At 41.6% G+C, this 12161-nt stretch overlaps 1 protein-coding gene across 3 annotated transcripts in view; it reads right to left on the bottom strand.

The window, feature by feature from the left end:
* MYPN (myopalladin) overlaps nucleotides 1–12161 on the bottom strand; it is a 69611-nt gene that overhangs the window by 35125 nt on the left and 22325 nt on the right. For all 3 annotated transcript variants that reach the window (XM_066191834.1, XM_066191833.1, XM_066191835.1), the window contains exons 2-3: nucleotides 9521–10459; nucleotides 804–979 (exon numbers count right to left, since the gene is read on the bottom strand). In XM_066191834.1, coding sequence (XP_066047931.1) covers nucleotides 804–979; nucleotides 9521–10458 — 1114 coding nt within the window. In that variant the 5' untranslated portion in view covers nucleotide 10459. The remainder of the gene's footprint in view (nucleotides 1–803; nucleotides 980–9520; nucleotides 10460–12161) is intronic.

The raw sequence follows: 12161 nt of genomic DNA, 5'->3' as shown, positions 1-12161 counted from the left end.
GAAGAACAGCAGAACTAAATTCATCTTTAGGGCAGTGCTTTAATTTATGAATGGTCCCACTGTGGTCAGTGATGGTGCCCGTAGTATATTTCTGTAAGAGGAAAAGAAAAAGAATCCCATGTGTTTATTTTAAGTTTATAGTCCTGCTGTGTTTATTTTAAGTTTATAGTCCTGCTAGCACAATAATGGATTCAATCTCAAATCTTACCCAAGAAAGTGTAAAAAAGAAATATAATAAATAGACCACTCTAAGGCCTACTAGGTATAGCAAAAAGCATAAGGAAAAAGAAAAGATACCTAAATCTGCAAATATATATTCTGTTTGATTTATAGCATCCACTGGACAAGTATAATATCACATTGATGGCATATTTATTTTGGTTACAAGGTCCCAAGAAAGAGTTAAGAGGGAGCTGTCCTACGTTCAGTTTGTAATAATGACTGTAGGGAAATGGATTAATAAGAATTAGACACAAAGTTTAGTTTCTTACCCTTCTGTAGAGTTCCACAGACAAAAAATACAAGGTGGTTTCAGAATCTGAATATTTTTAGACTTGGATCTTGCAGTGAGATATATAAAATCTCTGGGAAGCAACACAGTAAGTTGTAAGGGCTGGTCCCTTGTCTGAAGAGTGTTTTACAGGAAAATAATAATGATGTTAGTAATGATGGGAAGTGTTGACTCCTGCTATGTTTTATTTTAATGACAAACTGATCACAGTTAGCAAACCAGATAAATAATTGTATCTTAATCCTGTATGAGCAGTTCCAACCATCAGTTTCTGCAACACTTGTAACGTTACCTTCTATGTAAATCTCTGCAGAAGTGGAGTCTGTTCCATAGATGTTGGAAGCAAAGCACGAGTAACGCCCTGTGTCCTCCTCAAAAGCTTCAACAATAATCAATGAGTGTCGATCACCTGCCTGGATAATTTGAATGTCTGGTGAGTTTTCAAGCTCCTTCCCTTCACAGTACCACCTGCAAGGCAAAAAGAAATTGTTTTTCAATGTAGACAAGCTGATAACTAGGATGATAATGTTTAAAGTCTTTCTGATGATAAAACTGGTAGGCTTTAGCCTGAAGATTCTGACAGAGTATTGAATCAACAGTCATAGGAATGAAATATTGATGGTTTTCATAATATTCAATAAAGAGTAAAAGAGCTCTGAATTTGGAACACTGTCAATCCAGCTCTGAATTGCTTTTGAGGTAGAATCAGATACGTGTAGTGGCTTAAAGTGCAGCAAAAAAACCCCAACCCTAAGTTAACAAGTATCCCTTAAACTCGTGTTTCTTTAGTTCATGTTAATTCAGAACGTGACTGAAAGTTGTCTTTGTTTGGTCATACATTTAACACAATCTGCTTTTTATAAAAGATGGCAGAAGGGTATCACAAGATAAGAGAGTTGATCTATTGCAATACAGAGGGACTTCCATGCAGAAACAGCCAGTGAGACAGCTGCACCTGGAATGCTTTTCTGCACAATGTTGCTGTGTTCCTCTTTAAACACTGCTACATATCCAAGAATCTGTTGGGCCCTCCAGAGCTTTCACACTCTCATCTCAGGCATTCCTAAGTCCCTCAGAGTTCAGAAGGGTTGTTTCAGTGGAAGATGCAGGAATCCACACAAAAGGAAAAGCAGCACCTTCACAGAGATCTCTATAGGACGTGTCACCGGCAGTAACCACCAGCTCACTCTGAGCTGGTAGGAAGGGAGAGCAGGACTGATAGATGCTGGTTACAAGCAGAACAGAAGCTCAAAAAGCAGGTCTGCAGAAACAGATTAAATCTAGGCTTTATAAAGAGGATGTAGTGCTGTGTATCAAGATCCAGAGTTAAATGTTTGAGATAATGCTCAGCAATATCTGTAATTACAGAAAACTAGCTAAATTTGAAAAGCCAAACTTAAGTGCATTTGTCTTCACTGTAACTTTTCTCATGAAGATAGATAGATAGATAGATAGATAGATAGATAGATAGATAGATAGAAGATGCCTCAAAAGTATTTGTATTTTCTTACTCTGACTTTCTTACGTGCGATTAGCTAATACATCTTCTGCATGTGAGGCTGGGGGCTGTCATGCTGGCAAGATTTTTTATTCAATTGACTTCTAAAAAAATCAGTCATCGTTTCATCCATCTTTTGTGGTAACTTGGTAAATGTTCAAATGTTGACTGGTACTACAGAAAATAAGATTGTTGGGCAAAGGACAAGGATAGGTTTTTAAGTAAGAAACTGTAATAATTAATATCTCCTGTCTTACACTATAAGGTACTTCAATACATTTCCGTCTCAGATATTTTAGAAAAACATGAATAAATGAATTTGTTTGACCACTCAAATACAGAACTTTTAAAGAAGTTTGTGCTACAAATTAAGCATGAAGAAAACATCCAATTAATATATTAGGAAAAAAAAATATCTTTAAACAGCCCACACCAGCAGAAGCCGAGAATGTAACAGAAGTATAAAACAGAATTGAGGAAGGAGCCTCCGGGGGGAGAGTGGTCTCTGAGTGCTGGGGGTTAGATTTCTTTCTTTTTTACTTACAGAATTTTTTTCCCATAACTTGCTAGGAAACAAACTACTGGGTACTTATTGGTATTTAAGCAAAAAACAAAAGAAATGGCCAGAGGAGAGGAGTTGTAGCACCTGGCTACGCTTCGTTTGTCTCTGGGGGTTTCTCTGGGAGGGAGAAGATAGTGAGAGTTTGGGGGCAGGTAAAGGACGGGGCTGGGGGCAGCTGCGCTCTCGCTCTCGGCATCGGAAGGAGCAGGGTCAGGCTGCTGCTGACTGCGGGGAGAATTCACTGTTATCACTGGAACCCAGTCCTAGGGACCTGCCACCGTCTGCTGGTGTGCCCGGGAATCCTGAGCTCGCATTCTCCTGCCCTGCCGGGGCTGGGCCGCCGCTGTCCCGGCCCCGCCGCTTCTCCGGCGCTGCAGCCCCGCAGCCCCTGCCCTGCCGGGGCCTCCCGCAGCTCCGGCTGCCACCGGAGCTTCGGATACACCTGACTGCTGCTCATCCCTGCCCTTCCAGCAGACACCGCAGAGCTCCTGATACATCTCACCCCCAGCCCGGGATCTCTGCTCATCCCTGCCCTTCCAGCAGACACCGCAGAGCTCCTGATACATCTCATCCCCAGCCCGGGATCTCTGCTCATCCCTGCCCTTCCAGCAAACACCGCAGAGCTCCTGATACATCTCATCCCCAGCCCGGGATCTCTGCTCATCCCTGCCCTTACAGCAGACACCGCAGAGCTCCTGATACATCTCATCCCCAGCCCGGGATCTCTGCTCATCCCTGCCCTTCCAGCAGACACCGCAGAGCTCCTGATACATCTCATCCCCAGCCCGGGATCTCTGCTCATCCCTGCCCTTCCAGCAAACACCGCAGAGCTCCTGATACATCTCATCCCCGGCCCGGGATCTCTGCCCGTTCCTGCAGTTCCAGCTCGGTGCTCCTCAGAGTCCTGCAGGCGCACCGGGGTCCGAGTGTCCCGGGGTTTTGTGAAGCAAAGCCTCTCCTCCGTCCCTTCCCATCTCGGCCGAGAAGGCTGTCACGAGGTTCCTGGCTCTGTTTTTGTTGTTAGTGCTGTAGTTGTTGTTTTGTTTGCCTTGTTATACGTGCTAGTAAAGAACTGCTATTCCTATCCCCACACCTTTGCCTGAGAGCCCCTTAATTTCAAAATTATAATAATTTGGAAGGAAGGGGTTTGCATTCTCCATTCCAAGGGAGGCTCCTGCCTTCCCCAGCAGATACTTGTCTTTCCAAACCAATACACTGAAGTATGAAGGAATACAGATCTAGCATTTAAATGCTGATTCTGTAGCTAAGCAGAAGACCAGGCCCTACTTGTGCCCATCAGTCCAAGCTGTCCAACACAAAGCAAGACAAGGCATTCTCAAAGCAGACAGGGCACTCCCTGCATTTCGTTCACACCAGAGATGCCCTGAGCTACCTTCTGCCTAGGACTGCACTTTACCCCAGGTGGCTTTCAGCAGCCATTCATGCTGCTTCTCAAACCTCAGTGGAACTTGACTAAGATGCAAGCGGTGTTCTGGCCACCAAGCAAACCCATTCAGCAGGCAGCACTTTTGGAGATTGGAGAGCCAGCTGTGCTCACACAAAAGGCAGCAGTAACAGCAGCAAAAATCCAAGGATGCCAGATGAGCTGGCACATATGGAAGGATGAGGAAGAACCCTCTGCGTGTTCTGGCTCAGATTACAGATCCAGATCCACCTAACCCTCCACAGTCTCCTGGCAGTGGCCAAAAGCAGACACTGGGTGGAGGGTGTGAGAACAAAGTGAATGTATACATGTGTGTATATTCACTGATTGCTCTGGGGTGTGTAACCATTCTCTTTAACTTCTTTCCCCAGATGTGAAGCAGCACCTAAAAATAGCTCTAAAAATGTGAAATTACTGGTCTTAAAATCATAGTTTCAAACTACCTCTCCCTTTAAGGATTTCGTGATCACAGTACCATTACAATTATTTTCCAGTAGATTAGACTGTATGGTTCCTTGCTAACATTTATTTAGAAAATACTAATCTTTATTTATGTCATCTTTATTTTGAAACTGTTGGTTTGCATTTCCATTCAAAATACATTTCCTTTTAAAATTATTATCTTTCTACCATCTTCTGATTGACTTTTAGTGATCATATTCTGTCATAGTCCTATCAGATCCTCTAAAACAAAACCTCTTCAAACAGAAGGAACAGCTACATCTATTTCATCTATTTTAAACTTTGCCCATAATGGCTTGCCCAACTCTGGAATTTTGACCACTATTACTTGGATACAAAGGGGGGTTTTTTTGACTGGTTCCCCAGAAGTGAGTATCACATTTTCTTTTGTGTTCAGTGCTGTCCTTACACATGTGTAGGTACAGACACCATAGCTCGTAGCTGGCATCCAGAACACAAACCTCCAGTGCCTGGGATAGATGAACAGCTCTACCAGGAGCAAGTAGAGGAAATGTTCAGCAGTCCTGAGGGCGTAGTATGGTAACGGGCATTACAGGGTCGATTGAAAATATCCTTTGACAGTTATTAATGCCTTTTCAAGTTCCAGTCTTGGGAACTATATAGGATTCCTGTGATACTGAAGGTAGGATTTTTTAAAAAATTCTATCTACAATATGGTTTATTCTACTGTTGTTCTCAAGAACTGTCGTTGGTGATCCCTGAAAATGGTCACATTATCAGGCGAGAAGGTTCATGCAGTTGTATGGCTACAGGCACAAATTTGGTATATGAATGTACAAGTTGCCTTTTAGGTGTGTAATTCATGTAGGCAACTGTGTACTTTGGGACATGAGTCATGGCACTTACTCATGTCTTTTTATATACCTACCCCATGCCTCTTCCTTATATTGTAGCCTTGTTTCAGCATGTGTGCCTTAGCAGATAGGAATAAACATTAAAGAGAATGCCCGTGTTCTAGAATTTGATTTCATTTTCAGCAGCATCTTTTCAGAGCATTAAAATGACTTGCACAGTTCAGTGATATTATATTTTTGTGTCCCCTTAAATGCGTTTCCTTACTGAGGTGGCACATCGAGCAAAACGCATCACACAAAATGCTGTGATATAATTCCTCTTAAGGTAGAACTCACTGTGTTACTGATCAGCTTTTCCAATTTACCTGCTGTTTTAGTGCAGTTAAGTCTGTATCACGTGCTTTTGTGAGGCACAATTTAATTTTCCTACAAGCAAATTAAAAAACACCATGTAAGCTAATTTTTACGTTTCTTTTATTAGTATACAAGTATCATATTCCTTTAGTAGACTCAAACCGTGAAGCAGGATGAAGTTGTTTCCTTGCAGTTATTTTTTCCTTTGGTTAGTCCCAAATTTGCAGCATCAGTGATTTAAAACTTCAGTGAAAAACTCCCATTTCACACCTGTGTTTAGTTCTCTATGCAGTGTGTTCTGTAGTCACACTTTTCAGCATAATGTTCAAGTATTTTGAGATTATGTTGGCAAAGAGAGCATGTTGTGTGACTATTGTCTCTTTGTAATGCTTATAAATCAAAACCAATCGTTTTCTTTGAAGTTAAGCTTCATGGGAAACTTTGGTGTGGCCATATCTACTCCTCTGTTGTTAACATTTGATTTTATACTTACTGTGAAACCGTGGTACGTGGTAGCAATGAAATGTCAGTTCCAGGGGGAGTTCTGACATTGAGATACGTGGCATGACTGAAGTAGCAATACTCTGTCGCTGACATTTCATTCCTGCCACGGATTGCAACGATAGCTTCCTCATGCAAGGGAGGTTCACATTAAGCACAGGCAGTGTCATCCCCTGTGCCAAATTCATCCTAGATCTTAATCCATTGACTTGACTGGAGTTGAATGTAAGAGAAGTTTGGCTCTAGACTTTGAGCACTAAAACAGAGAAATGCTTTCATTTGGCAGCCAGGAAGAAAAGTCTTAATTAATCTTGCGGGGTTTCAGAGTTTCTAAAAATCTGTGCTCAGTTGCAGGTCTTGTCTCCTTGAACAAAGCAGCATACAATGCAGCTTTTAAGCTTTGTATTCCTATGTTAAAGAATGTTTTCATGGAAACCTTATGACATACAGCCTGTTTTTAGAACATTAAATCCTCATGACACTTCCAGGATAGCTGTGTATGCCAAGCCATGCTGTGTGATTCATCAGTAAAATTAACCTAGGAGCGATGTGCCAAACAGTTTGGAAAAATGTAGAGACCTCTGAACTTGAGGGGAAAAGGAGTGCTCTCCTCACAGAGGGGAGTAAATGTCACACCTACCATTGCTCATACAGAAGCAGAGCTGTAGAAGGGAGCATGAGAAGGAGGTCATCAGACACTTTGGAAATACGCTACATATTTCTGTCAAAGGCTTGTTTCTAACCTGCAGTACAGTCAGAGTAAAGCAATCAGCAGTAGTTGTAGAAGTGCTCTTTAATTGTGAGCTAAGGTTTGAGCTAGCAGGAGGCACACATCCTGTGATATCAGTCTTTGCCTCTCCTGTGACTCTGCATTCAGCTGATGATACTGAAAAATGGGTAACTTCTCACTCAAATTTCTAGATAGGTTGGCCATAAGAGCTTCCTCTGAATTGTAGGCTTGTTACATTAAGGCTGAGTTACCTTAAAGAGCAACAGGGCAGGTCTTTCTGTATTCAGCCAAGAGGAATTAGCTTTCCGTATACTGGTGTTCCAAATCACTTCCCCATTTCTTCTCTCGCTCCACTACCCAGTTTTCTGTCCCTCAGTGAGCCCTCGTGCTTGATAGTTACCTACCACACCTGTAACGCTTTATCACTGCCATGGTTTGGTAATTCGATAAATAGTCAAAATGGTATTTTGACCCTGATCCATCAGGACTGTCATTTACACCATCTTTTAAATCAATTTGGTTTAGTACTATCCTGCTTTCAAACGTGGTATCTGCCCTTCATATCTTCCAGTCCTTTCTATACCTGTGATCAGCTTCTTTCTAAATATGCTGCCTCTAATGTCTCTCTTTTAATCCCCATTACATCAGTTTAACCATCAGACTGCTCCTAGTGTTGACTGATTAACTGCATTACAGAGCTTGCTGAATCCTGTTCCTGTTTCACAATGCTCTGGGTTCCCACAGTGTGACTTCCACTTTGTAATTGTTCTGATGTATACATCATAAGTCACTTGGGATCCCTTTCTGTGGTTAAGAAGTCCATTTGAAGCTTTCTTTCATCAGTTGCTACCTTGCTGCTCAGTCCTTTCCTGGGACTGCTGATTTTTTAATTTCTTTTACCTATCTATTAGAATCCTTCTGTCCTTGCCCAGCTCCACAGACACTGGACTAACTCACCATAAACCCTGGAAAACTCTTACCCTCCGAGCAAGACATTTGGCAGTTCTGAGCACAGTTCTGCCCACAGTTTCACAGCTATGGCCAACAAGATGCCTCCTTCACTCTTGTGGAAGTTCTGCACAGCAGATCAAAGATAAGCTCTGTTTTTAGGGAAAAAAAATGCTGCATTCTTCTGATCCCCATGATTAATGTACACAAACCCCAAAGTACATTCTGTTTTCTGGTTTCCTTGTGCTGTAGCAGTGACTAACAAGGCCACGATCACTGGAAGCATGTGAATATTTATCACTCAGTCAAGTGACAGTTTTTACACCCTCTCTTAGTGTTACTTCTGCACATTGGTGGAGTTGAAAGGATCTTGGATGAACATGTCAAAGTTCTGTTAATAAAAAACTATGATCAGGAAACTGTTCAAGGAGCTAACATTCCCAGCTTTCTCCTTAATATAGCACGTATATACACAAACAAACACAAGGGAGAGAGAGTTCAGAGTTCCCCCCCCTTGTGACTTATCTTTTATTATCTAGCTTAAATTGTGAAACTAAAAGCTGAGCCTGATCTTTTTCTTGAGCTTTAACTGCTTGGGACTAACTTTCCCTAGGGGACTTCTTTCTTTCTCCCTGTCCCTAATTTCCTATATCTGATGGATGCTTATTCTACAGAAGTGTAGTAACTCCTGTATTGAATGGCATTCACATAAGTAGCTTATTTAATTAATCAAAATTAACAAAACCAAATGTTGAAATAGAAATTTCAATTAAAAAGCTTCAGTTTTGTTGGGGCAAAAATGGACCCAAGTTACAAAGATATCTGTCATCCATTTGTGTGGAATCAATGGTTCGTGAATTGGGTGTACAGGCGTTCTGGTCACCCCTGGATATCTGCAGGACGAGCCATCGTTCCTGGGTTCTCCAATTTGCCCTTGCGAGGCTTCCGTGACTTTACAGCGTCAGCTTCTAATTCTGGTGATTGTTAAACACCTAAACTTGGATGACACGAACACCTTGTCACTTTTATGTATGTCAACAGCACAAACATGACTGCTGGTATAAGGACAGTGTTGTGGCCTTCTGGAGAAACACCTAAATTGAATATTGTGTGTTGGAGTTCAGTCTGTGAACAAGCCATTGAGTGTTCACCTGTTCTGAAAATGAAGAAAGCCAGACTGGGTTTGTGTACAGGTCCAGATACATAAGAAAAGATGATTTCACTTCTTGTCTTTGCATTATAAGCTATGAATGATAAAAGAGGGAAAAATAGATTCTCACTTCCATGGATCCTACTGACATTTTTATTATCCAAAGGATTTATCAAGGCAAACGCCCGGAGAAATAAGCAAGAGAAATGTTCAAAGTCTTGCTTTATAAGCAAGAGAAGTGTTCAGAGAGTGTTGCTAATATCTCGGGGATGCTATTTCCTGTTTTTTTTTCTGTTAGAAACCCCTGAATTTCTGGCACTGTTTTCTCTTTTAGTCAGACTCCTCTATGAGTTTAAGGGCTGAACACAAGAGAACGTTTGTAATGGCCTAAGCTCCACCAAGGGAATGCCTCAAAACTGTTAATTAAAGCAGCGAGTTTAGACTGAAACATAATAGAAATAATATTCTTCCCAAACAAGGTATTTCCCGCCTGCACACTCCTACCATTACGGAAACACAAAATGACAAGTGCAGAATATGTTTACCTGACTTCAGGTGCTGGGATTCCTACCACAATGCAGTCCAATTGCACTTTGGATCCTTCAGGAACTTCCCTGCTCTTCAGTTTTTGAGTAAAGCGCGGTGGTTGTCCAATGGGCTCATCAGAATATACAGATGCAGATTCTGACTCCGTTTTCCGCTCTGCACTTGTTAATTGACTGATAGATTCCAGGTTTGCTGCCTGATGGTCATCTGTTTGTTCAAAAGTTTTCCCTGTTTTGTTTTCCAAGTCTTGAGGTGGTAGAGTGGAAAGCCTTTCTCTGTTTTCTGACGTGAGAGACAGGCTTGAGCCACCTTTTTGAGCAGACTTGTTCTTCGAATCAATTTTGCTCTTGTAGTTTTTGCATGTTCGGGGTCGTATTCTTTCAGAGTTGTGAGCTTTGAAAAGTGACGAGAGCTCCTCAATGAAATCTGCCGCCTTGTTTAGGAATTCCTTTTTGGATTCTGATTCAGAAGGGAGGTGGTGTTTCTTTAGATCTTGAGAGCTCCCTTTGGACCCTGCTGTATTTCTGACATGTTCCTGACAAAAGTTGGAGTGCAGGCCATTGTCTGATGTTTTCAGAGCTGTAGACTGGGCCATTTGTTTGTGTTTTCCCGTGTTGCTCAGCTGATCTGGGGGGCGCTGTGAATGTGCCTGAAGCTCATCCTGTTTAGTTTCCAGTGGATTCTGATCAATAGCTTGTCTTGCCAGGTTTACACTTTCATCAAGCTCTTCTTGGCTCAAGAAGGCAGAGAGATCTGGGAGATCATCTTGGGCAGCTACCTCATCTGAATCACCAGAAGCATTGCCATAGTGGAAATTATGAGAAACTGGCTCTGATCTGCTTCTTTCACTCTTCCCTTGATGCTTAGTTTCTGCTAAATAACTCTCTCTCAGAAGCTGAGATATTGAAGTTGAGGTTTCTAAACTGTCGTCTTGCATGCTGCCAACAAAAAGGACAAATAGGACCAGGCCTTATCAATAGCAATTTTTTTGATTGAACATAACGACAGGCTTCTGAAAAGCAAAACACAACATTTTCAAACTGCATGTGTGCGCTGAATACTTGGAAGTAGTTGTAATGCTTGAAGCAGAAGGATAGCCCTGTGTTAAAGGCCTGCTTCTGCACATCCTGCCAGACACTGTTGCCTTTACCCAGTAAAGTTCATCTTTCATCATTTTCTACTGTCAGTAGCCTCACATAGAGTAACTGCAAATGTGGTATTTTCTGCTCTGTCCAGGGCAAAACTTCAACTACAGAGCTATTAACTGCGTTTCAATGTCAAATCTTCATCGTTGCTGATGTTTGTTTCTTAGCTAAGGAACAATCACATCAGATGGACTATGTGTTGGATATTTCAGGGGCTGAAAGTTGTTGAGAATAACAGTACTTTAAAGTGAAATAAATTTAGCTTGAAAAGCGCTGAAGTAGCAAGCAAACCCTCAAAATCCTAAGAGGGATGTGAGGAGGAAGGAGAAAGAACTAAAATATTCTATAATGACAGTTTTTCATGCATTATAGGAAGCCATAATGGTGCTAGATATTCCATAGCTTCTTCAATCCAGCATTATTTCTCATAAGCTACTTAAAGTAAGTAGAGAACGATGTCATTATTTATTTAAAGTAAGTAGAGAACTGTGTCATTATTGGATGCACACATAATTTGTACTACAGGGCTTTCAAAATCATGTTTTTAGGTCATCCTGATTCTGAAAAAATGTACCACATGAGATGAGAGCATTGGGAAGCCCATACTTAACCTGCATGCCTGATAAGCAAAAACTAAAGCATCCCTTTTGATACTTAAGCAAGTGTAACTGTGGTGTTCTCCCTTTTATTTACATGAGAGCCAGGATGAGTGCAGAGAGATTCGGACACCCTGATAATACCCTCGTCTTTTGGTGGCCTAAATAAGAAGACAAATAACTGCTCTGTACCCATTCAGAGAGCTGATTCCTCACAGATACTGAAACAAGTGCAGGACTGTTTACCGGATCTGTCTCTCAGACTATGCAATGCTCATTATCTCTCTACTGCTTCATTTGTGGTGTGGCAAATCTTGCTGCAGTGGTTTCAGGTATTCCTACCCCAAGCTGTCCGATTTGTCACACTGCAGGATGTTCTGTTCCTGTCGTGGCATCAAGAGAACATCCATGCCCTAGCGTTGGCCATCTCCATTCACGGCCTTGTGTAACAGCTGAAGTTACCAGGGAAAGAAAAGTGAAAAAGTTATCTCTGCTGTGAAAAGCTTTGGGCTTTTCTGGTGGGACGACTGTCCCTGGAAAAGGGCTGGTTAAGCACAAATGAAGTGGTGATGTGTCAGACTGCTGCAGTATTTCTTCCTGGAATGTGAGTGTCAGCTCTTATTCCTTATTTTCAAAAGAGAAGGTTTCAATTTAAACTGTTTATAATCTTCTTCAATGAATGAACATACAGCTATCATAATCTGATGTGCATTTTGAGACCTAGATCCCTCTGCTCGAGGCACGTTTTTATACTGAAATCCTTTTCCTCGTGTAAATATTGGGCATTTTAGATTTATTGATTTTGCTTTCCTTTCATAATATGAAACAAAATCACTAAGACTACAGTCACCCAATCAAAATATTGCTAAGTTTGTACCTGTACAAAGAATGAGAAATAA

This window comes from Chamaea fasciata, unplaced genomic scaffold, assembly GCF_029207755.1.
Source record: "Chamaea fasciata isolate MVZ Bird 193981 ecotype frontalis unplaced genomic scaffold, bChaFas1.0.hap1 SCAF_9, whole genome shotgun sequence".
Taxonomy (NCBI): domain Eukaryota; kingdom Metazoa; phylum Chordata; class Aves; order Passeriformes; family Sylviidae; genus Chamaea; species Chamaea fasciata.
The sequence above is the reverse complement of the archived record's forward strand: the minus strand, read 5'-3'. Positions and strand labels throughout refer to the sequence as shown.